The sequence below is a fragment of the Rhinoraja longicauda genome, chromosome 31, assembly GCF_053455715.1.
Source record: "Rhinoraja longicauda isolate Sanriku21f chromosome 31, sRhiLon1.1, whole genome shotgun sequence".
In the NCBI taxonomy this organism is placed as follows: domain Eukaryota; kingdom Metazoa; phylum Chordata; class Chondrichthyes; order Rajiformes; family Arhynchobatidae; genus Rhinoraja; species Rhinoraja longicauda.
Genome location: NC_135983.1, coordinates 19375901 through 19401930, shown reverse-complemented (window position 1 = coordinate 19401930; position 26030 = coordinate 19375901). Strand labels below are relative to the sequence as shown.

General features: G+C 43.6%; 2 protein-coding genes across 9 annotated transcripts in view; one reads left to right on the top strand and one right to left on the bottom strand.

The window, feature by feature from the left end:
• The first annotated feature begins 1378 nt into the window (after positions 1-1378).
• On the top strand, positions 1379-16067 carry prrt1b (proline rich transmembrane protein 1B). 2 transcript variants are annotated; one of them, XR_013549188.1, is made up of 5 exons: positions 1379-1482; positions 5835-6286; positions 11186-11323; positions 11960-12166; positions 15755-16067. XR_013549188.1 is itself a non-coding variant. In XM_078425945.1 (4 exons), exons 1-4 carry the CDS (start codon positions 1473-1475, stop codon positions 12107-12109), a joined length of 750 nt encoding a protein of 249 aa, XP_078282071.1. In that variant the 5' UTR covers positions 1379-1472; the 3' UTR covers positions 12110-13317. The 2 variants fall into 2 exon arrangements, 1 of the variants encoding a protein (XP_078282071.1); XM_078425945.1 differs by lacking the exon at positions 15755-16067 and having other exon boundaries at positions 11960-13317.
• A 2719-nt stretch (positions 16068-18786) lies between these two features.
• sh3glb2b (SH3-domain GRB2-like endophilin B2b) overlaps positions 18787-26030 on the bottom strand; it is a 65669-nt gene continuing 58425 nt past the window's right edge. For 4 of the 7 annotated variants that reach the window (XM_078426326.1, XM_078426324.1, XM_078426327.1 and 1 more), the window contains 4 exons: positions 25003-25103; positions 24239-24253; positions 22771-23002; positions 18787-20103 (listed from right to left, as the gene is read on the bottom strand). In XM_078426326.1, the coding sequence (XP_078282452.1) occupies positions 19996-20103; positions 22771-23002; positions 24239-24253; positions 25003-25103 (456 nt within the window). In that variant the 3' untranslated portion in view covers positions 18787-19995. The remainder of the gene's footprint in view (positions 20104-22770; positions 23003-24238; positions 24254-25002; positions 25104-26030) is intronic. The other 3 variants (XM_078426325.1, XM_078426328.1, XM_078426330.1) reach the window with 1 other exon arrangement.

Here is a 26030-nt window from a genome sequence, read left to right as displayed (position 1 = left end):
AACTGGATATGATAGTTTGTGGTTGCTGAGGTGGTGGGAGAAGGACAAAGGGAATAGCTATGCTAGGGTGAGGCAAGGACGGCCGTGGAGATGTTATTCATGGGGCAGTCAGAGAGTAAGATGCTGCAAATAACAGGTTGGGTATTAGCCACCATTTGCTGCCTGCTATCTTTGGCTTACATTGCTCACTGTGTTGGAGGTCTTCATTGTCATCTGTCATCTGCCCTTTCCAGACCATTGTCTGGAGGAACCCTGTGTCCTTCAAACGCTCAAGTTGGTTTCATTCTTCATTTGAACTATGGTTGGCCTGTGTGAACTACTCACCCGTAGATATTATCCCAAGCAAACTCTGCCTTGGAATTATCAATTGACTCCCAACATTTGGAGAAATATGCAAAATTTGAGATATTTTGGGCATGACATTAAATCGGCCCTACCCAACATTTAACTCTAAAACAACATCATCACAAACAAGTTTCCGGATAGGCACATGGATATGCAGGAAGGGAATAGAGGAATATAGATCATGTGTAGGTAGAAGAGAGTTGGATTTGGCATCATGTCAGCACGGACATTGAGGGCTGAAGGGCCTTTTCCTGTGCTGTACTGTTCTATATTCTATGTTAAATCATCTGGTTAGCATTAACATTACAGCTTGTGGGAACTCGTTGTGTATAAATGGATGGTATCACAAAATGCTGGAGTAACTCAGTAGGTCAATGGGTGACGTTATGGGTGTATAAATGGATGGTGTGCCAATGTTTCTGTGCTGTATGACTTTATACCTACTTCATTTTGGCATCATTGTTCGGCACAGACTTTGTGGCCGAAGGGCCTGTTCTTTAGCTGTGTCTCTCTGTGTCTCTCTGTGTTCTGTGACTCTGACATTACCAGAGTGCCGGCAGTTCAGGAGTAGTTCATTTTTCAACGTCTCTGTCTGGAGGCAGTTGCTTTGGGGAAAGTGCTGCAGAAATCTGCACCCGTGCACTGAGACCTGGGATTGCCCCCCCTTGTGCATTTACAAACCACTGAAACCCGACGTCCTTTGCTTAAATTATTAATCCACGAAACCTTTTTTTTTTTTTTTCCTTTACTGCTTTATTAGTTCTAGGAAAAGCGGACTGAAGTTTGCACCTCAGGCGGTGGAAGAGAGTGTAATAAAACGCGTTTTAAATGTTAACCCACTGGCTCAAGGTGCATGCATTGAGCGTGGAGATAATGGGCCTTTATCTGGCGGAGGGAGAGCAGTAAATGATTGTGTGTGAGTTTGTGTGTATGTGTGTATGTGAGGAGGCGAGGCGGGCCGGTACCACACGTCTCCCCTCCCTGCCCGCAGCGCCGGGCTTCACCTGTTTACTCGCCGCTCTGTAAACACGCACTCGGCGACTTGTTCATTGCACCCGCGCGCGGGCAGCGAGTCAGGCGGCGGCGGCTCAGTGCGAGGAGCAGCAGCAGCAGCAGCAGCAGCAACCATGGCATCAGGTATTTATTTCACAGCCAGAGGGAGAGGGGGTTTCTACACCCGCATTTGACTGGGTGAAAGTTGGGCAAATGTCCGTCCAACTCATTGGCGTTTGCAACTGTTGCGAGTTTGTCACGTCGTCCAGTGAAGTTATTGATCTTGTAGTTTAGCACCTGACCTCTCCACTAACAGCCGCCAGTGTCTGGTACTGACAGACCCCCCCAAGTTTAAGGTGGGGAGGACATAAGGCTGGAGTAACTCAGCGGGTCAGGCAGCATCTCAGTCTGAAGAAGGTGTCTCGACCCGAAACGTCACCCATCCCTTCTCTCCTGAGATGCTGCCTGACCTGCTGAGTTACTCCAGCATTTTGTGAATAAAAACCTTCGATTTGTACCAGCACCTGCAGTTATCTTCTTGTATCTCTGGAGAACATGGATGGGTGACGTTTCGGTGGTCGAGAACCTTCTCCAGGGGAGGGTTGTCCAGAGATGCTGCCAGACCCTCTGAGTTACCCCCCAGAACCTTTGAGTCTCTTTTGTAAACCAGCTTCTGCAGTTCCTTGTTTCAACGTGGCTGGTTCTAATGGTCAAGGCTGTTGATAGAAGAGATTTGGAAAAGTGTGAGGGAGAATCACCAATAGACAGAGATGCGAGTCTCTGAATTCAGCTCCAGGGTGAGTGGCTGAGGTAGGGGTTGTCATTGTTCGGACTCCATCGGGCAAGAGACAGGGGAACAAGGGAGGAATTGTGATTCGGGCTCTTTCCTTGTGAAAGGTGAACATCTATGCAGATTGGCAGGGCTGAATGGTCTGCGAAGTATGGAACTGTGGTTCTGGGTCACCCTACATGGAACTCAAATGGTGCTGGATGGGCAGATGTGGAGAAGGTCACAGAGCAGGTTAGTTACTTGTTATCCTAGAGTGGAGCGAGGGGAGAGGAAGGTGGGACATCAGGTCATTGTGGATTCAGGTTCTTGCCATTTTTGTAAAGTAAATTATTGTCTCAAAGGAGAAAATACACTTTCTTAATTGTCTCTGTCTAAACCTATGCAGTAAATGCAGACAGAAGACTCCTATAATCTCAGCCTTGGCACATCTTCCATAGCCTCCAGAGGATCTATGGATTTTGTGTCCAGCTCTTCTGCTCCTTGGTCAGTTGTTACAGAATCATTCTTATAATGTTGTTTTTTTCTGCAAGGTCAGACCGTGGATGTCCATTGAGAAGATGGTGCTGGGTACTTCTTAGATCCTTGTTGCCCATATGATAGCAATGTTGAATGAGCCGTTGAACTCTTTCCAAGCCAGTATGTGACTTGGAAGTAATGCATTTCCAAGTATCTGTCTTGTGTGAAGGGTTTCTTCTCTGACCTGAATGGCTGACCCCTTATCCTTGTGTGAACATTTTCCCAGATTACCCACTGTCATATAGTCATAGAGTCTTACAACTTGGAAACAGGCCCTTCGGCCCAACTTGCCTTCAATGGGTGAAGGAATCTCTCCTCTTCTCTGTCCTGAATGGCTGACCCCTTATCTTGAGACTGGATGTTCCATCCAGAGGCAGTGGCTCCTACCCTGGCAAGGCCACAGGAACCTTCTGCGTCACATCTCATCTCTGTGAAGAGGTCTGTTTGACTACCTGGCTGAGAACAAGAGCAAGTAGGTTCAAAGTTCAGCCAAAGCAGGAATCCTGCGCTGAACTCTCCATTTTGGAGAAGGAGGCAGTGCTGTGATTCTAGAGCTGGGAGGAGGTATCAGGTTAAAGTAAATAATAATTAACAGCTGTTACTTCTGACTGCACACAGTGCTCAAACATGAAAAGGCATGTCAAACAAAATCCTAACACTGAACCATATATAGGAGATATTAGGATTAAAGACGGTCAAAGAAGTTGGATTTAAGGAGGAGTCAAAGAGAAGGAGAGGCTTAGGGAAGGAATAACGAACTAAAAGGATAGAGCATTGAGCTTGTTGTTCCTTCCCTGAGTCTCTCCTCTTCTTTGTTATTCATTCCCCAAGTCTCTATTCCTCTCTGACCTTCTTAGAACCAAATCTCTTTGAATATTGATTTCTCTAAATTCAAGTAACTCCTGCATTCCCTCTCTCTCTCCATCCCTTCCCAACCGAAGTCACACCAACTTTCATTCTCATCTAGTTACAGTTAATAAAGGCCTGTTTCCTTTATCATTGTTACTTTTTTGCATATCTTTCATTCATTTGTTCTATATCTCTCAACATCATTGTCTATTTGTCTCGTTTCCCTTTCCTGTGGCTGTCAGTCTGAAGAAGGATCACAACCCAAAACGTCACCCGTTCCTTCTCTCCATAGATGCTGCCTGTCCGCTGAGTTACCCCAGCATTTTGTGCTATCTTCGGTTTAAACCAGCGTTTGCAGTTCCTTCCTACGCTCCTTGACCAAGCCTTTAATGTACACATGAATTACACCAAATTCTCTCTTGGTTGAAAGTCTTTTGCACACAATGATTTTGTTGTCGTTTGATCATTTTGTCGTTCCTCATGAACATTCCTAAAATTATGTCACTGTCTTTGAAAGTGTTACTTGTCTAAGTGCTGCACGATGCATTAGTCATTGCATGCATGGCTGCTATTTCCATTCATTGGATATAGATATATATACATATAAATATATATATATAAAGGGTTGGATAACTAAACAAATACAAAGTGATAAGAAATGAAACAGTCAATCCATTAATTAAACATCACGCATAAAACAGGGCAATACAATCATCTATTCAGAAGACAGTTCTTTACACAGTGAGCGTTTAGAGTGTGGAATGTGCTTTAACAAGGTGTACTTGTAGTGAACAGCACAGGGAAGCTTGATCTACACGTGGTGGACAGGAGCAGAAGCAGCTGTGATGGATGAGAGGCTCCATGGGTGGGAGAAGGCTCATGTGACACATTAGCACCAGTGTAAACCAGATGGGACAAATGGTCTCTTTCTGCGCTGCACATGCACTGATCCCAACTTTGATCTTTTTTAAATTGACTATCTGTTAAGACCAGCCACAATGGATCCAGCTGTAGAGAGAATTGTTATAAACGACAAGAAATGTTGATAATTTCTTGTTGATGTGCTGGTCCTTGCAAACAGTCTCCACTGAGGTTGTTAACAGTAAGTTGGACAATTTGATCTCTTTCGATGGCAGGAGTGCTACACCAAGTAACAGCAGTACACTGCTCAGTTTCTCAGGGATTTGCAACAGGGTAGTTGCTTTGAGACCACAAGGTCCCAGTTATTGTATAGTTACTCCCTGGGTGATTTTGCCTTTGAGCAATAGTGTAAATTGAGGTGGTGGGGTTGATGTTATTGGGGCCTTGTCCCTCAGATCCTCCTACGTTCAATGACTTCACAGTGAAAATCTAATGTAATGCAAAATACCGGCTGATATAATAGCAGGTGCTCTACACCATTTCAAGTTCTCCCACTGTGGGGCAATCTTTGTCTGAATCGGGAATAGTTGACACATGACCAAGGCTGAAAAGTTCAGCAGGAAATATTGGATTTTGTTTTTCTTTTCAATATTTCAATATAAGCTCTGCCAGTGTAGCAGAGATGAGATGACTAATTTCTCTCTTCACATGATATTTGAGAACAAGTACTTCCATCATTGTTTGGTTAAACAAACTTCTATTATAACCAAGTCTGCAAAAATGAACGGCTTTCTTATCTGATTATCTTTAAAATGGACAAAATTGCTTTTTTTGAATTTAAACATAAATCAACTACACGATAAGCTTTGACATTATTGTAAAACACAATCTACCATCCTCCCCCTCCCCCCCCCCCCCCCACCAGGCTGAAGAAGGGTCTCCAACCATTTATTTTTTCCAGAGATGCTGCCTGTCCCACTAAGTTACTCCAGCATTTTGTGTCTATCTTTGTTATGTGGGTGACTAAAGTCCCATCAAAGTGTTTGATTCTTCCCTGGCTTCGCAGTCAGGGGTAAGTACGAATGGGCTATAAATGTTCATCAATATCCATGTCCTGTGAACACAGTTTTACAATACCTACAATTCAAAAATGGTAATGTTAGCACCATGGAATCAGAGACTGGGGATGATTTTGACTATCAGAGTCAATGATCTACGAGCATTGCATTTGGGGTTAGCCTCTATCCCCAATTAATATTGAAACACTCCTCGAATATTAAGAACTTCTAGTCAAAGTTGAAAATGTGCAAGATAGTCAGATTTATTCCTACTTATTCAAAAGTAGGCCCAATTTTGTAACAAGGACTACACACTTTGAATATACTTTATTTGCCATAAAGCTCTTTAGGGTGTACTAGAAGGTATTATATAAGATATTATATATCAAATACAAAGATGTTCATATTTTGCATTTCTTCAGGCTCAGCAGGGGGTGAACATGGAGCTCAAAGACAGATGGGATCGAGAGACGATGGGAACCGAGAAGGAAGATTGTCGGAAGGGCTGATGCAAGTTGTGGCCTCGGCCATCCCCTCGGTTGAGCTGATTGAGGAACCTCCTTTCACCCATTGCCAGGCAACGAATTCTGCAGAGAGCACTGGCAGGCACCATTGTGCTGTTGACTCTGCTGCCCAGCCAAAGGATACGAGTGAGGCGGAGCAGGACACCAACTCGCTGGGATATACAAACAGAGCCTATGTGGGAGAGCCTCCTCCATATTCACCACCAGATCCAAAGACATTCCACCTGCTCTACCCTTCCTTTGGGACCCCTTTCACGAGACAGTTACCTGTTGTTTACCAGCCAAGAGCACAGGATCAAGTCTTCTATCAGAATCAGCAAGCCCTTCCTGGCCCCTACCCTTTCTCAATTGTAAGTAGTGCCTCTTTTAATAATTAAAATGTTCTACAGATACTTGAGCAGGAATCCAATACAGGGAACAAGATTGAACCGAACTGGCAAAACTCTGAATAATATTAAATGGAACAAAATATAATTTTAAGCAAATTTCTTTTCAGAAAATTAGACCATTTGTACTCAGTAGTTCACATCATTGATGCATGTATTGATTGTAAAGGCAGGGGCCACAACACATGCCTGTACTTCAGCTGCCATGCCCTCTCAGGTTTGGTTGTCTTGTTTCCCCTGGTATTTCGACGTTCTCACAGAGGCTGTGGAGGAAGAGCAAGGGTGCTCTCCATTAACCAACAATTAGAAAAATGACCATAAACTTCTTGAACATGACACGATGGTGGCATTTAAGAGGCTTTTGGGTGGGCACATATATATGTAGAAAATGTTGGGAGCATTGTGGGCTGAAGGGCCTGCTCCTGTGTTGTACTGTTCTAAGGGATGTTAATGGACACAAATCGGCTGTGACCATCCCTAATTCTCCTTCCCCGGCATCCCTCGGGATTAAGGATTTTGGTGCGGCTCTTGAGGTTTGCGTGGGCCCCACACTCCTGCCTCACGGAGCAGGATGTGTTTGGCTGAGCCAGGGGCTGGTGTACTCCTTCTGATGTGTACGTTGGGCTTCTGTGTACCCCCCACCCATGGGATCAGAGGTACTCTGTGTCGTCCCATATGCTCCTTCTCCACTTTGTGTGGTCGTGGTTCTGGATTCCGGGAGTTACATAGAAACACCAAGCACAGCTTGTCTGTGCTGACCAAATTAAACTGAATTCATTTGCCTTAACACGGCTTGTATCCCTCTGTTCCCTGTCTGTTCATGTGTCTACATGCCTCCTAAATGTTGCTATCATCTCTGCTTCCCCTGGCAGTGTGTTCCAGGCACCAATCACTCTGTGCAAAAACATGCCTTGCCAATCTCCTTTACAATTCCATCTCTTATGTTAAACCTACTTCCTCAAATATTTGACATTTCCATCCTGGGGAAAAGACTTTATCTCAGCCTCTCTTAATGTTATGCACAACAACGCCATGGTGCAGCTGGTAAAGCTGCTGCTTCACAGCACGTTGTCCCTGACCGCCTGTGTTTCCTTCGGGTGTGCTGGTTTCTCAGTTGCTGCCTGTGTGCAGTTTACACATTCTTCCTGTGACAGCGATTTCCTCCACTCTGGCTTCCTTCCCCATACCAAAGACGTGTGGGTTTGTATGTTAATTGCCCTCTTATTTGTGCAGGGAGTGGATGCAAAAGTGGGATAACATAGAACTAGTGTGTATGCATGATCGTCAGTTGGCATAAACTCGGTGGGCCGAAGAGCCTGTTTCCATGCTGTATCTGTCTATCAATCTGTCAGGTCGCTCCAAGTTTATCTAACCTCTCCTTAAAGCTAATACACTCCAATCCAGGGAACATCCTGGTAAAGCTCTCCTGCACCCTCTCCAAAGCCTCCACCTTCTTCCCATTGTGTGGCGACCAGAACTGCACACAGTACTCCAAATGTTGCTGAACCAAAGTTTTATAACAAAGCTTTGTTTGATTGCAGTCACAGTACTGGATTACTTTACTGGGTCCAGGTTAAAGTCATCAAAGTGAGAAGCCTCAGTTAATCATTATCCCAGTCCTGTAATTTAAACCTCCTGTCTTTAGTTCATTTCTCACTGATAAGATCAGTATTGAATTCTCCAACAGTTTGGAACTCACAGAAGGGTAGTGTGCAGTGTTTCAACACACACAGATACACAAACACCTAAAAATACAGAGCAATGAATATGATCTACCAAATGCAAATGTTCTGTGACGTTTATCAAAGAGATGTTAGTGTAAAGAGGGAATCAAATTTGAAGATCCACAGATGAAAAATTTAGGCCAATATCTTAACTTTACAGTTCTATTTGTGCTATCAATGTTGTATTCGGAACAAGATCTGATCACAGGTCATCGAGCTGAAACATTAACTCCGTTTCTCTCTCCAAAGATGATTCCTGCTATGCTCTTTTTACCATTATCTGTTCTCATTTCATATGGTCAGGATCTGCAGTATTCTTTTAAATATTTTTGAAGTGTAGACATTTAAAAAAGAGAGAATGTGGTGACTAAATTGTGCACAACAAGAACAGTGATATGATAAATGATCGGATATTCAATTTTCTGGGACGATTGATTCAGACTGACAGAGCATAGACAGAATGGTATTATGTACAGCATGTTCTTCAGGTTGGAAAACCCAGTGGAAGTAGGTTCAATGACCTACTTAAAGGGAAATTGAATAAATAAGGTCATGGAGTTGTACAACATAGAAAAGGCCCTTCGGCCCACCACTTTCATGCCAACTTTTTTGCCCATCTACACTAATCCCATTTGCCCGCACCAGATCCGTAAACTCCTCTAAAGTTTTATCTTTTTCGGAACATTCACCTTTAAGCTCTGCCACTTGGTGTTGCTATGATCTCTTTATATTGTGTTCTCCCCAGTGATCAACAATTCTACCAGCAAATGTAACTTGGAAACTTTCTGAAGAGGGTAGGTTTTCCAAAGCAGAATTTGTGGCCTTCAGCTGGCCAAAGTGCAGTAACTGGCTCATCCTGATGAAACCGCTGTTGTGGAATCATCGACCCCCGAGCCCCCACTTCCCAATGGCTCAGCGAGTATGTGACTCAAGCCAGCTCCCAGTCTGGGAGAGTGGGTTGGCCTGCAGCTAAGGTTGGACAAATACAGAGGACGTGAGATGATAATATTTGTTTTAAATCTCTGCATTTCTGTATTGCCTTTCACAAACCCAGGATAATTTCAGAATAATAATGAGACATATGGTCTCATAGGTATGTATATATGATTTCAGTAATATATCACGTATACATAGAAATATGATGATATTATTCATAACATCATATATTATGATACACACAGATCAGCCAAAATATTATGACCACTGACAGGCGAAGTGAATAACATTGATTATCTTGTTACAATGGCACCTGTCAAGGGGTGGGATATAATAGGCAGCAAGTGAACAGTCAGTTTTTGAAGTTAATGTGTTGGATGCAGGAGAAATGGGCAGGAGTAAAGACCTGAGTGACTTTGACAAGGGCCAAATTGTTATGGCCAGACGACTGGGTCAGAGCATCTCTGAAATGGCAAGGCTTGTGGGGTACCAGCAGTGGTACCTACCGACAGTGGCCGAGGTGGGACAAACCACAAACCGGCGACAGGGTGTTGGGCGCCCAAGGCTCATCGATGCGCGAGGGCAACGAAGGCTATCCCGTCTGGTCCGAACCGACAGGTCTACTGTGGCACAAGTCATAGAAAATTTTAATGGAGTCACAGGAGGAATGTGTCACAATACACAGTGCATCGCACCCTGCTGCGTATGGAGCTGCACACGGAGGACCTACAGCATATTAGGAAGGTGGTCATAATGATTTGGCTGATCAGTGTATAGTGTAATGTTGTTGAGGCCTACATGCCCAACCCCAGACTCCTGAAGTATTCTGATGTGTGGCAAGGCGTAGCCAGGAGAATTTGAGGATGTTCTCAAAGCCATTTTTAAAAATGTAGAATCCCCCCAACCTAGGTCCATGTGAGATGGTAAACTTGATCCAAAATTGGCTTGATCAGAGGTAAGGTTGGAGGGGTGTTGTTCCAACTGAAGCTTTGTGACCAGTGGCGTTCTGCAAGGATCAGTATCTTCTGCAATAGTATCTAGATCTTCTGTTGCTTTTTTTTTTAAGAGATACAGCGCGGAAACAGGCCCTTCGGCCCACCGAGTCCGTGCCGCCCAGCGATCCCCGCACATTAACACTATCCTACACACACTAAGGACAATTTTTACATTTTACCCAGTCAATTAACCTACATACCTGTACGTCTTTGGAGTGTGGGAGGAAACCGAAGATCTCGGGGAAAACCCACGCAGGTCACGGGGAGAACGTACAAACTCCGTACAGACGGCGCCCGTAGTCAGGATCGAACCTGAGTCTCAGGCGCTGCATTCGCTGTAAGGCAGCAACTCTACCGCTGCGCCACTGTGCCGCTTTGTACTATATATTGCTGATTTGAATGAAAATGTAGATGGTCTGTATAGGAAAATAACTGCAGATGCTGGTACAAATCGAAGGTATCACAAAATGCTGGAGTAACTCAGTAGGTCAGGCAGCATCAAGGAGAGGGGGAATGGGTGATGCTTCGGGTGGAGACCCTTCAGACTGATGTCAGGGGGGCCGGACAAATAAAGGATATAGGTGGAGACAGGAAGACAGTGGGAGAACTGGGGAGGGGGAGGGGAAGAGAGGGACAGAGGAACTATCTAGATGGTCTGATTAGTATGTTTGCAGATGACATGGAAATTGTGGACAGTGAGAAAGGATGTCAAAGGATACAGCAGGATAAAGTCATTTGGAAGTGGCAGGTGAAGTTTAATCTGGACATGGGTGGGGTGTTGTATTTTGGGAGGTCAAATCTATGGGGAATGTGTACATTAAGTGAGAGGATTTTAGCTGTGTCCAAACAAAGCCGAAGCTTCATTTTGAGTCGCTATTATTGGATGTGGTGCTGTGGAGTGTCAGCAGGTCATGGGGGAGATTCTCGCGCTGCAGTGAATGAATTGACAATCATCTCCTTTGTGTCATCCTCTTTCACCCATGGCTAAAGAGATGTTTCTGGTGTCAGTGAGGATAACATCTTCTCAGTGGTTTAATGGACACTAAATGACAGCTCACCAACAACACACAACCTCTTTCAACCCTGCACAAGCCTCTGATTCCATCAATCTGGAGGGACCGTGGTACTCCGCGGCAGAAATTAGGAAGGAATTGGTGCAAACATTGCATCTTTGTCTATGTTTTAGCAGTTTTCCTCTTTTCTTGCAGTATAATTATCCATTGCCTGGATTCCAATCAGCACAGGAACAGAGGAGGCCTCCGAAGGATTATATGGTGGAATCAGTTCTGGTCACCGTCTTCTGCTGCCTGCTGTCAGGAATTCTGGCCATCATCTTCTCACACGAGGTAGGAGCGACTTGTCGTTCATTTGCAACACTTACCCCTTGCAATGTGTGGATATGAGATTAGTCCCGGTGATTCTGGCTCATTAGATTCTTCAAAGTTTAGATCCTAAATGTTAATTGAAGCAATGTGGATGTTTATCACATGTAAACTGATGTTAGTACAGCGATGGGACGGAGAGCACAGGTGGAGGCCAATCAGCCCATTAAGCTCATATTGGCTTTGTGTAAGAACGATCCAGTTTGTCCCAAATCCCTCACCCTCTCCCCACTGCCTTGCAAATTCCTTCCTTTCAGCTCTCTTGGAAAGCCACCATTGAATCTGTCTCTATGACTAAGCTGGGCTGTGTATCCTTGACCTTAATCACTTGCTATTCAGCAGACGATCAGGGTTGGATCAAGAGCTCTGAACTGGATGAGAGCAATGGAATGGACAAATTAAATCAAGACTTGAACTAGATTGGACTCTGAAATGGACTGGAACTAAATCATAACTAAACCTCATCAATTAGCCCTCGAAGGTTTCAGACTCTTTTAACTCAAACCCCACAGTTGTCAATTAAAACATCTTGTGTCTATTGCAGATGGTAGCAATATCAGCAGAGGTTGAGTTAATCCCTTCTGATCTTTCCCCTGCCAGACCCGGATGGCGATTCACAGAGGTGACCATGTCCATGCGGAGAGCACATCGAGGAAGGCGCGGACGCTGGTGTTGTTCAGCCTGCTCTTTGGTGTCTTTGTGTCCATTGGGTGGGTGATATACGTGGTGGTGGCACTTTACTTTGCGTGACACAGATTGGCGGTCGACAGGCTGGCCCCTGCAGGCGTTGGTGTGGAGCCCAATCGGGTAAGCACCGGCTGGTGTGGTTTGTGAAAACCTCGTCTGAGCAACACGGGCTAGGCGTTTGCATTGTTTCCTTTCAAACCTCTTTGATATTGGTCCATGGGCCGAGGGGACCCTGGCTGGTAATGCTGCCCAGCCCACCTGCGCTGCCTTTGTGAACTGCTGCAGTCTGTGTGCAGGTGATACCGTGAGGAAGCTCCAGGACTTGGGGGTCAGTGATAGGGAAGGAAGGGCTGTTCTATGCTGGGAGCTGGGTCATTCAGAGGAGAATGTGAGCGCTGATGTTGCCCTTCACCCAGTCTCTGTCCTTCCAGATGGTGGTGAGAGGCCTGATTCAGAAGTGGAAAAGATCACAGCTGAAAGAGATCCAGCCTTAGAGAGTGACAGATACCCATTGTTTGTCAAAGAGTGGTGATCTTGAATTGTTAATGAAAGTGGCCCTACAGTGTTCCAACTTGGCCATGGTTGATGTAGACTTCCCAATACAGCCCAATCTCCAGATAATCCAGGAACTGAACATTAATCCCCAGGACATGGTTCCAAGCAACCCAGTGAGACAGATCATTTAATAATTTAAACAGTGCTGTCACAGCAACAGTCAAGACTAGTCCTTTCTTGCATCAGAGATTGTTTACTTTTCTCACAGGACAGAATGGTTCATCCAGAACAATTTTAACATTTATGCTTGACCAAAGAGCCCCCACGATCTGCCCATGTATTGCCCAGAACTTTTTTCTCCTGATACTAAGGCTGTGCACAAAATCCCCCTCCCCCCCCCACTTCTCTGAGGCAGGAATAATAACTGCTGCAGGTTTTCAAAAACTATTGAAATTACTAAAACTAAAGTGCATTGAGTTAATTCTTGCCTCCTAGCCCCAGTGAAGTTAAAATTATAGATTAAAACAGAAAATACTTTAAGCACTTAACAGGTCCTGTAGCATATAACATATAACATATAACAACTACAGCATGGAAACAGGCCTGTCCGGCCCTACCAGTCCACGCCGACCATTCTCCCTGACCTAGTCTCATCTACCTGCACTCAGACCATAACCCTCCAATCCCCTCCTATCCATATACCTATCCAATTTACTCTTAAATAATAAAATCGAGCCAGCCTCCACCACTTCCACCGGAAGCCCATTCCATACAGCCACAACCCTCTGAGTAAAGAAGTTCCCCCTCATGTTACCCCTAAACCTTTGTCCCTCAATTCTGAAGCTATGTCCCCTTGTTGGAATCTTCCCCACTCTCAAAGGGAAAAGCCTACCCACGTCAACTCTGTCCGTCCCTCTCAAAATTTTAAAAACCTCTATCAAGTCCCCCCTCAACCTTCTACGCTCCAAAGAATAAAGACCCAACCTATTCAACCTCTCTCTGTAGCCTAAGTGCTGAAACCCAGGCAACATTCTAGTAAATCTCCTCTGTACCCTCTCCATTTTGTCGACATCCTTCCTATAATTTGGCGACCAGAACTGCACACCATACTCCAGATTCGGCCTCACCAATGCCCTGTACAATTTCAACATTACATCCCAACTTCTATACTCGATGCTCTGATTTATAAAGGCAAGCATACCAAACGCCTTCTTCACCACCCTATCCACATGAGATTCCACCTTCAGGGAACAATGCACAGTTATTCCCAGATCCCTCTGTTCCACTGCATTCCTCAATTCCCTACCATTTACCCTGTACGTCCTATTTTGATTTGTCCTACCAAAATGCAGCACCTCACACTTATCAGCATTAAACTCCATCTGCCATCTTTCAGCCCACCCTTCCAAAAGGCCCAAGTCTCTCTGTAGACTTTGAAAATCTACCTCACTATCAACTACTCCACCTATCTTAGTATCATCTGCATATTTACTAATCCAATTTGCCACACCATCATCCAGATCATTAATGTAAATGACAAACAACAGTGGACCCAACACAGATCCTTGGGGCACTCCACTAGACACTGGCCTCCAACCTGACATACAATTGTCAACCATTACCCTCTGGTATCTCCCATTCAGCCATTGTTGAATCCATCTTGCAACCTCACTATTAATACCCAACGATTTAACCTTCTTAATCAACCTTCCATGTGGAACCTTGTCAAATGCCTTACTGAAGTCCATATAGACAACATCCACAGCCTTGCCCTTATCAATTTCCCTGGTAACCTCTTCAAAAAATTCAAGATTAGTCAAACATGACCTTCCAGGCACAAATCCATGTTGACTGTTTCTAATCAGGCCTTGATTATCCAAATAATTATATATATTGTCCCTAAGTATCTTTTCCATTAATTTTCCCACCACAGACGTCAAACTAATAGGTCTATAATTGCTAGGTTTACTTTTAGAACCTTTTTTAAACAAAGGCACAACATGCGCAATGCGCCAATCTTCCGGCACCATCCCTGTTTCTAATGACGTTTGAAATATTTCCGTCATAGCCCCTGCTATTTCTGCACTAACTTCCCTCAATGTCCTAGGGAATATCCTATCAGGACCTGGAGACTTATCCACTTTTATATTCTTCAAAAGTGTCCGTACCTCCTCTTCTTTAATCCTCCTAATTTCCATCACTACTCTACTTGTTTCGCTTACCTCACATAATTCAATATCCTTCTCCTCGGTAAATACCGAAGAAAAGAAATTGTTTAATATCTCCCCCATTTCTTCTGGCTCAGCACATAGCTGTCCACTCTGACTCTCTAATGGACCAATTTTATCCCTCACTATCCTTTTGCTATTGACATATCTGTAGAACCCCTTGGGGTTTACTTTTACATTACTTGCCAAAGCAGCCTCATATCTTTTTTTCGCTTTTCTAATTTCCTTTTTAAGATTCCTTTTACATTCTTTATATTCCTCAAAAACCTCATTTACTCCCTGCCGCTTATATTTATTGTATATCTCCCTCTTTTTCCAAACCAAGTGTCCAATTTCCCTGGAAAACCACGGCTCTTTCAAATTATTATTCTTTCCTTTCCACCGAACAGGATATGTGGAGATAGAAACAGTCACAGTCAATAGGTCAGAATTAGGTTGTATTTTTAACCATGGATATAATTCAGTTCCACACCTCTCAAATGCACTCCAGGACACATGTACAAGAGAAAAAAAAGTAAGATGGAAGGACAGCAGGTAATTTTAGTCCGAGGGTGGTGAATCTGTGGAATGCATTCCCACATATGGCTGTGGAGGCTAAATCATTGGATATTTTTAAAGCAGAGTGTCAAAAGTTATGGGGAGAAGGCAGGAGAATGGGGTTGAGGGAGAGATAGATCAGCCATGATTGAATGACGAAGTTGACTCGATGGGCTGAATGGCCTAATTCTGCTCTTATGATTTACTCAGGAGGTAGAATACAGGAGCAACCTAGACACAGTTCTGGCATTCCAGGGAGTTGGGGTAATTTTTCCTGGTTTTATGTAAATCATAAAATGCTGCACATTTTTGATACGTTTAAATGCTTGAAATTTTGAATCATTTTGCTTTGATATTCACTGTTTAGTATCAATAGAGACCACGTATTGTCTTATTAACAATTCCTTGCAAAATACTTAATGTTCAATACCATTTTGACCCCAAACAGGTATTACTTTCCCCATTTATAATCAAGCAGCAAATTTGCTCCTCTGGTGCGTTGAATTTTGAATTAGCTTTGGAATTTGGTGTTCAGTTTAATCTTATTTTTGTAAATTAATTACTGAAAAACAAATTAATAAAAGTTCTGAAGGAAAGTTGGAGACTGGAAGAGGTAGTTTGTGACTGTCGGCTTTGGAATGTCTCAAATGCGTGGAATGGAGCATGGGATATGTGTACACTGGGCTGGAAGGAGTGACATTTTATTAGTTTTAATATATTTATCAACACCTACTACATTGTGTGGAAGATTTTAAAAGAATGGAATAAAAGATGTAATAAAATTTATTTAAATCCTTTTACTGTCAATGTTTGGGCTCTCTTTGATGCACAGTGATATATTTGACTTCCAAAGTTGAGGTCAAACACATCCCCATTTTTGGACTCTTTTAATCAAAGATACTAGAGGAACAAGATGGACAACACCATTGAAATCACCTATACTGGTGTAGTACGCAAAGGAGCGGAACGTCTGCCATTTTAGTAAGCAAAACCCACCGTTCGCTATGTCTCTCGCAGTGTAATCAGTGTTTTGGGGGAACAGTATGTGTGATGATACCATTAAAATGCAGAATATGTCTCATCTATCAATTCACAGATTTTTGTGATTTTTCTTTTAAAATGTTTCTGCAAGTTTCTGCCTACTAAAATGGCACCGTGACATACTATGGTTTTTAGGGTCGAGTGGTCTATCTTGTTCCTCTAGTATCTTTGGTTTTAATGGATTCAGTGTAGAATCAGTAAAGAGCAAAACCCATATTCAAATAGGTCACTCAATGCTGTAAAACGTGTTCCTTTCAGTCTGGCTCTCGCCAGTGGGCTTACTCTTGACCAAGGAGTGCACTTCTCCCTTCAAAAGGATGTCAATCTCCTCTTGTGCCACTATCAACTGTGGCAGAGGTTCTCTCAATCTTCCTGATCCCACCCATCAACTCTCAATGATATCTAAGGGTCCTACCTTTGCTGACTGAGCTGCCATCTTGGTTTTGTCGTCCATGTGTTCCAAAAGGTCATGGTGTTGAGAACTGGGTTTCTTGTCAATGAGTTTGTGTCCCCACTGATAGTTACTGCCAGAGGCCGCAACGATGTTAGTTTTACTGATTTCTCAGTCACTATTTCTATGGCTACTTTCATCACTTAACGGAATGGAGCAGCTGGACTCTTGCCCAACACTGAAGCTGAAGGATCACAGAGTCTGCTCCTCACACCAAGTTGATATATGGGTGACCCTGCCAGGATCAATAGATGCTGAGAGTACACAAGCTGTAGCACACAGGCATCAATCATCACAGCAGAGAGGAAAGGGTAAAAACACGGATTAATGTTGGACAGGGTGGGATCTTTTCTTTGTAGCAAAGGAAGTTGAGTGATGAGCTTATTGAGGTGTACAACACATGAGAGGTGTGGATAAAGTGAAGATTCCCAGTGTTTTTCCCAGGAAGAAGATTGAAAATGAGAGGAGTTGAGGGGGAGAGATTTAAGAGGGACTTCAGGGACATCTTCACTTGGGGGGGGGGGGGGGGGGGGTAGTAGTCTGTATCTGGAATGAGAAGCCAGAGGAAGCGATAGAAGCAAATAATTACAACTCAAATATATGGAGAGTTAGGATGATGAATGATCTGGGCTAAATGCAAGCAAATAGGACGTGGTCAGCATAGACAGTGTAGGCTGAAGGGGGGAAGGGTGGGGGGGTTGAAGGAAAGGTGATTGGGGGGAGGTTTTGGTAGTTACCTAAAATGAGAGAATTCAAAGTTCACACTTTGGTTGGATTGTAAGCTACCCAAACATAATGAGGTGCTGTTCCTCCAGTTTGCGCCTGGCCTCACTCTGGCAATGGAAGAGATCCAAGACAGAAAGGTCAGTATGGGAATGGGAAGAAGAGTTAAAATGGTTACCAACTAGGAGATCCAGTAGCCTTGGCAGACCGAGCGCAAATGTGAAATGGTCACTGAGTCTATGCTTGGTCTTGCCGATGTACAGGAGGCCATATCAAGAACACCAGATGCAGTATATGAGGTGAGAGGAGGTGCACGTGAACCTCTGTCACACCTGGAAGGACTGCTGGGTTCCCTGGATGTAGGTGAGGACGAGGTATAGGGTCTGGTGTCACATCTCCTGCGGTTGCGAGGGAAAGTTCCTGGGAAGGGAATGGTTTGGGTGGGAAGGGATGAGTGAAGCAAGGAGTTGCGGAGGGAATGGTCTCTGCAGAAGGCAGAAAGAGAAAGATGTGAATGGTGGTGGCATCACATTGGAGGTGACGGAAATATCGGAGGATGATGTGTTGGATGCTGAGGCTGGTGGGATGAAAGGCGTGGACCATCTTGTTCCATCTGGAGGGAGGGGTGGAGAAATTGAGAGTAGGGGATGGTATCTATGCAAGAGGAAAGATGGGAGGTGTGGTCCAGATAACGGAGTCAATGGGTTACGAATTAAATGGTTTGTTTCTCTGCTGGGGCTGTCTGCGTAAATCTGACATTTAAAAAACTTGATTAAAAGGATGCACACTTAAATACAGTTTAGGAAACATCAATAGTAACTCCTTCAAACAATACACTAATAAGTATATCACCTGTTTATTCACAAAATGCTGGAGTAACTCAGCAGGTCAGGCAGCATCTCGGGAGAGAAGGAATGGGTGACGTTTCGGGTCGAGACCCTTCTTCAGTCTGAAGAAGGGTCTCGACCCGAAACGTCACCCATTCCTTCTCTCCCGAGATGCTGCCTGACCTGCTGAGTTACTCCAGCATTTTGTGAATAAATCGATTTGTACCAGCATCTGCAGTTATTTTCTTAGTATACCACCTGTGACTGGTTCCTTCCTCTAACCCGCTCACTGGAGTTGCGGCTTCTTCATCAAGACAACAGCATCACCTTTCTGTTCATGAATCCGAAACTGCGACACAGCAATACCTTGTATTAACACACTGTAACAGGGTGGAAGCAAGATGTTTGAGAACGAAAATCTACATGAAGAGAGCCTGGTTAAGGAATGCTTTATTAAAGTTCATTCACTATGTGTAGTACAGCATTAACAGGAAGCAAATACACCCAAATCGGATTGAAGGAGTTGGTACACATTGATGCAGACAATACCAGCCAGGGTGTGAACACGCGACCAGGACCTTGCATTATACACTTACACAAGGAGTGAACATTTATACCCAGCAGGAAGAGGACAAAAACTACAATTCCAATGCCCTTAAGTGTTCAATTCCATTAACTTAAATCATTTTGAAACTGAAATTATCCTAAAAAATTAAATTACAAAAAGAGAATTATAGTGTAAAATTGATTTCATCTCATTCGTGATTGCAAATCGTGTGTTTAGTTTTAAATATAATTGCATCTGATATTTCTTGTGATCAGGCGAGTGAATGGAACATGTTTGACTCATGATAGCAGTATTGGCCACTGAAGAGCATATTTCAGTGTAGTTACTCCTCGCTCATCTCCATGTCCAAACACAAATAATTAACTTTCTCGGACTCTGCTAAGTATCAGCTTTGCCCCACTACCTCCGATGTAGAGACACTACACTTGCAAGTCCTGAAGAAAATTCAAAACATAACAAGCCCTTGGATTTAAATGACAAGGAAAGAGTTCCTTGCACAGGACTTAAAATTCTTCTTTAAAACTAAATCATCTTCCAGGTATGTACACACTAAGTGTTTGAAGTCTTGTTGTAAACCTGCGCAGGAGTCTCAACTTTACTTTCTCCCATCTTTACTGGGGAAAAAACAATCTACCTGACTGCCTCTTGATGACATGAATTGTTACATGATATGGTCAGATACATCAATGGAGTTCTGCAAAGTGGGCAAACCTGTTTTAAGGGATTCTTCAGTGTGTGCACTACAAAAGCATCCTTGAGCAAACCATGCAACCATTAAGCTCAATGCTCGTTTCCACAGATGTCCATTGTTTCATTATAAATTATAATCGGGCTTTTCTAAGCAAGTGGTTCAAATGCGGCATTTTAATACAGGTCTGTGATATTTTAAATTGTAACAAAATAATTTAAAATGACATTATCAACTATTTGCACACTTTTTTGCAGCTTTCTGGTACAACTGAAGTCACCAGAAAGAGTTTGGAATGAATGAAATGACGTTGGGTGAGTGTGTGAATGTCCGTGTAGAGTTTTTGCACGTGTTGACTCTTCACGATGGGCAGAGGTGGTATGACAAGATGTTAGTTCAGCAGCTCCAGGTAAGTGACAGGAACCTTCCCCTTCTTGTTGCCTTTTTCTCCCATCAGCCAATCAGAATCCATTCCCGGCAGACTATACACTGTAATGAGCTGCAAATTCAAACATTGAAAGAAGCTGTTCAATTGACAGTCACACAGCACAGAAATAGGCCCTTCGGCCCAACTTGCCCCTGCCGACCAAGATGCTTCATCTAAGCTTGTCTCGCTTGCCTACATTTGGCATATATATCCCTCTAAACCTTTCCTATCCATGTCTCTATCCAAGTGTCTTTTAAATGCTGTTATAGTACCTTTCCCAAATACCTCCTCTGGCAGCTCATTCCATATACCCATCACCCTCTAAGTGAAAAAATGCCCCCCAGGTTCCTTTTAAATCTATCGCCTCTCACTTTAAACCTATGTCCTCTGGTTCTATGTAAAAGACTCACTCTATCTATTCTGCGAATGAGTTTATACATCTCTACAAGATCACCCCTCAGCCTGCTACACTCCAAGGAATAAAGTCCTAGCCTGCCCAACCTCTCCCTTTAGCTCAAGCTCTCAAGTCCTGGCGACATCTTTGTAAATCTTCATGTTCCCAAGACATAAGAGCAAAATTAGGCCATTCGACCCATCAAGTCTGCTCCACCATTCCATCATAGCTGATCTATTTTTCCCCTCTAAACCACATTCACCGTCTCCCAGTAACCTTTGACACCCTTACCAATCAAGAACATATCCATCTCCACTTTAAAAGTACGCACAGACTTGGCCTGCACAGCTGTCTATGGCAATGAATTCCACAGATTCACCACTCTCTGGCTGAAGAAATTCCTCCCCATCTCCATTCTAAAGGTACATCCTTTTACTCTGAGGCTGTGCCCTCTGGTCCTATGGACTCGCCCACAACTGGAAAATCCGCTCCATATCCACTTTCATTATTAAATAGTTTTCAATGAGATCCCCCCCTCATCCCTCTAAACTCCTGCGAGTACAGGCCCAGAGCCATCAAATGCTCCTCATACATTAACCCAATCATCCCTGGGATCAATCTCATAAACCTTTTCTGGACCTTCTCCAACACCAGCACATCCTCAGAAATGCAGCCCAAAACTGCTCACAATATTCCAAAATGTGTCTGCACTATTCCAAATCCAGTCTCTGCTCTCTTTCCAGATAAATGACATCCTTCCTATAGCAGGGTCACCAAAACTGAACATAATACCCCAAATGCTGCCTCACCAATGTCTTGTACAACTGTAATTGAACGTTCCAAGTTCTATACTCAGTACCCTTACTGATGAAGGCCAATGTATGAGGGTCTTCCTGACTACCCTATCTACCAGTGTCACCACTTTCAGGCAAGTGTGCATCTGATTAAATCATACAATCCAACATTTTGCCGTTGTAGGCATGGACTTTACAACATACTAGGTGATGTACTTAAGGCGGCACAGTGGCGCAGCTGGTAGAGCTGCTGCCTCACAGCTCCAGAGACCTGGGTTCGATCCTGACCTCGGGTGCTGTCTGTGTGGAGTTTGCACATTCTCCCCATGACCATGTGGGTTTCCTCCAGGTGTTACGGTTCCCTCCCAAAGATGTGCAGCTTATGGGTTAATTGGTCTCTAAAAAAGTGCCCTCTAATATGCAGGAAATTTGGTGAGAAAGTGGGATAACATGGAACTAGTGTGATAGATGGGCAGCATGGACTTGCTGGGCCAAAGGGCCTGTTTCCATGCTGTATCTGTGAACAAAACTAAACTACAGTATATAATTGTAATACTGGAGACTGCAGATGCTAAAATCTAGAACAAAACACAAATTGCTGGGATAACTCAGTGGATCAGGCAGCACCTGGTGAGGGAATGGTCAGATATTGTTTCAGAACGGGTCCAGACCTGAAAAGTTGCCTATCCATTCCCTCCCCAGATGCTGCCTAACATGCTGAGTTCCTCCAGCACTTTGTGGTTTGCAGGATATATAATTATTATGTGATTATATTGGAATCTGGGCCCATTGGAAATATGGAGAGCAATTTATAAAGGAAATAAGGTCAGATCATATGACCTTAAAATGAAGACTGAATTACATCCAAGCGCAAATTATCCTTGATCCTCAATCCTCTAATTGGGCTTAATCTCACAATAATGTAAAATAATAATCATTGAGGCAAGTGATACTTGTTTACAACCAAGTTACAATGCTGTGCAAATCATAACCTACTCTTCGATCGAATCAATTCAAGATCCACTTGCTGATAAAGAGCTATTATGATTCCACGAGTGATGTTTGGGCACAAATTAAATTAAATCTATTCTGTCAGTGAAAGAACAAACACGCTGGACAGTTATCAGCTCAATTGGTTAAGAATCTTTAAAGAAACATTGGGATAGCTTTTTTTTTTAAAGTGGAGATGCTATCGAGCAGAATTAATTAATACAGAGAAATCCATATTCATTATGATAAAAGATATCACAAGCAAGTTCACAAGTTATAGGAGTAGAATTAGGCCATACAGTCCATCAAGTCTACTCCGCCATTCAACCATGGCTGATCTCTGCCTCCTAATCCCATTTTCCTGCCTTCTCCCCTTGACATCCTCAAGCAACCTACTGAGCTTGATCGAATATTCAACAAAACTGTGGTTGATGTATATCTGCACCACGATATGGATGTGAAATGTTAGATGTTTAAAAAGCCCCTGTCCACCAGTGAAAGATGAGGGTAACAGTGATCGAGTCGAGGAAGCCCCTGAGGAACAACTCAATGGTGACTCACCTCATCAGCGAGAAGCTCAAGCTCATTGGAGTCAGCTGCATCATAGTCATAGAGACAACGAGCCTTCCTTGTCCCAGTGGAAGGGGGGCTCACTTCAGTGAACGTCATCGAGGATGTTGACGGGTTGCAAGGCCCGACCACTGCTGGGACCACAGGAATGGTTGCAGCAGAGGGGGAAACACCACTCGATGGAACCTGTGAGTTGGTATTGCCCACAAATGCACCGGGAAACCTGAAACACAGGCAAGGTCAGCCCCGTCACTTCACAATGAAATGTAAATCACAACACAGGTTTGCAGCTCTAGTTAACTAACGCAAAGACATTCCTTTAACTAAATTGAGAAGACATATTAGTGTCTGAGTGTAGTTTATGGTGGGTGGGGTCGCACGTTTCCAGGCTTTTCACATGTCAAGGTCTGATTACCAAGGATGGTAAAATATAACGGTGAACCGGTAAGGTGATGAACTTGAGACACAAGGAACTGCAGATACTGGAATCGTGTAAAATACAAAGTGCTGGAGGAGCTCAGGAGGTCAGGCATCTGTGGTGGGAATGGGCAGGCGATATTTTGGATCGTAGTACCGGGGGGGGGGGGAGAGAAAGCTGAAAAATAGGTGGAGACGGGATAAGTTTGGCAAGTGAATACAGGTGAGGGGGGTTTATTGGTAGATGGGTGGGAAGAGTCCAGAGATGAAAAGCAGACAAAAGAGTGTAAGATAAGAAAACAAGATTTTATGCACATAAGTGATGTGTAACAATATTTCACACTGCGTTTTCTGTAGAAGTTGCCCTTTTATTGTGTGGATTTACTGCAAATCGGTTCCTTAGCTCTCGAGTAAATTGGGTTTGTCTTCTGTATAATAAATGTCTTGCCTCACCTTCAGCTCAGTACACACAATTTCTTGACAGTTTACCCTGTTTGAATTGATCCTTGTGTTACGACATGAAAGCAGGCCCTGGACAAGTCAGCCATTGAGCCAGTGGCACACAGTGTTCACAACACAGGTTGTGGGGGTTAACTCTATAACAGCTGCTCAACATTGGCTGCAGGTGAACAGGACTCTTCATGTGAAGAGTCTGAAGAAGATTCTCGACCTGAAACGTCACCTATTCCTTTTCTCCAGAGCTGCTGTCTGACCCACTGCATTACTCCAGCTATTTGTGTCTATCTTCGGTTTAAACCAAAATCTGCAGTTTCTTCCTACACTGTTCACATGTATCAGTTTACACCCAAGGTCCTGAGGTGTTACTTTAAATATAGTCGAGACCACAAGTCATGGGTTTTACCGGATGGAAGAAATACTCCTCCATGCAAGGAAGAGAGATAAAATATGGAAGGAGGTTTTAGTTTCATGGAAGGTGGGCAGATAGATTAAAGGACTGCTGAAATAATTTCTCTTTGTTGTCATGTTATCAGGAGCTTTCACTGGTTATGCATTACATCATAAATCCAAGATTTATACTTACATTTCACCATCGGAGCTGAAAGCATGAAATGAAAATCATAATAAGGTTATAAAAATATTTAAAGAACAGCCTTTCTTGAAAGGTCACCACTGAGATGCAGCCTAATGCTGTGAATCAACAATATTAGCTGTGGATCAAAGTTACACGTAGTCAGCACACTCTGCTCAACCGTCTCATCAGCTGAGGATGTGCAATTAACAACTAGATGTTAACGGTTACTTCACAACCTCCCAATTCAAGAGTGACTTACACAAAGTAGAGGGAGAAATAGAGAGCGAGACAATCCAATTCAGAGAGGGATATTAAGTGACCCGACACTGTGTAGATGTAGGGAGAGAAGGAGGGAATGGAACATACACAAAAGAGACATTGAAAAATGCAGGGAGATATTTACATAGAATGTATTGATTCATTAATCGTTTGCAAACAAATTCAAAAACATGACTCTCCAATCATATGTTAGGTGGTATATGTTTTTACATTTCTTCACATGCTTAATATTTATTGTTGTTTTGCCAGTGTAAGCAGTTTAACTTCATTTGCTGAACACTTGTCGCTGGCCTGGAGCGGCCCCAGATGTCTGCTGGTTTAATGGAGTGCCTTGCTAGACGGGTGCCACTGCAGAGGGGAGATTTATTGTGTCGTTCTGGCAGATCTAATGTTCCTAATAACAGCACCCAGAGTCTGTGCATGTCACATGGAGTGTTTGAAATTAACTCGGACAATTCCTTCTGAATACTTAATTTGCTGCTGCAGCTGCTTACCTGCCCAGTAGTTTCTGCAGGTCGACTGTATACTGGTAACACTGGGCATAATATGTGGCCTGAGCCTCCACAAACTCATGCAGACAGCGCAGGTGGTTGATCTGTAGAGAGAGAGGTTTCAACTTGTTTCTATGCCACAATCTGTCTTTGAATTATTCAATTGAATATGACTTTCTATTCAGGCCACAAAGCAATGGCAACATAATCTCCCCCTGATATAGCATTAAGGCAGGGTAGTCCCTGGATTAATTCGGAAGTAAGAGGGGGACAGTTCTTTTGCAGGAAACATTTATTCCAGGTAGAAAGGGCGGCACGGTGGCGCAGTAGCTGCCTTACAGCGCCAGGGACCCGAGTTCGATCCAGACTACGACTACGGGTGCTGTCTGTAGGGAGTTTGTACGTTCTCCCCATGACCACGTGGATTTTCTCCGAGATCTTTGGTTTCCTCCCACACACCAAAGGCGTATAAGTTTGTAGGTTAATTGGCTTGGTGTAAATGAAAATTGTCTATAGTACGTGTAGGACAGTGTTAATGTGCGGGGATTGCTGATCGGTGCAGACTCAGTGGGCCGAAGGGCCTGTTTCCGCGATGTATCTCTAAACTAATGTCCCGCTGAGTTACTCCAGCTTTTTGTGTCAATCTACCAACCAACTGGCTCTAATTGTATCCCATCAGCAGCACAAGAGGTCCTCCACAAACTGCTGAAAGCTTTAATGTTACTGCTGTATCCTTTAAATCCTTGAGGCACCTCCCCATTTAACATTGGTCAGACCCTCTTTCCAGGCCAACACTGAGCATCAGAGTACAGCCAAGCCATGTAACTCCCACCTCATTGTGTATGCAATAACACATCATACCAAGGAACCAAGACTGTACCCTAGACAACTGCTGCAATGTAGATTCAATAATAACTAGCAAAAAAAATAAATGGACATTTAAATACTTGGAAAGATAAAGGGTAAAAATCAGTTGCAGGGCTATAAGGTATGAGCAGGGGATTGAGTCTAATTAGACTGGGCGTCACAGT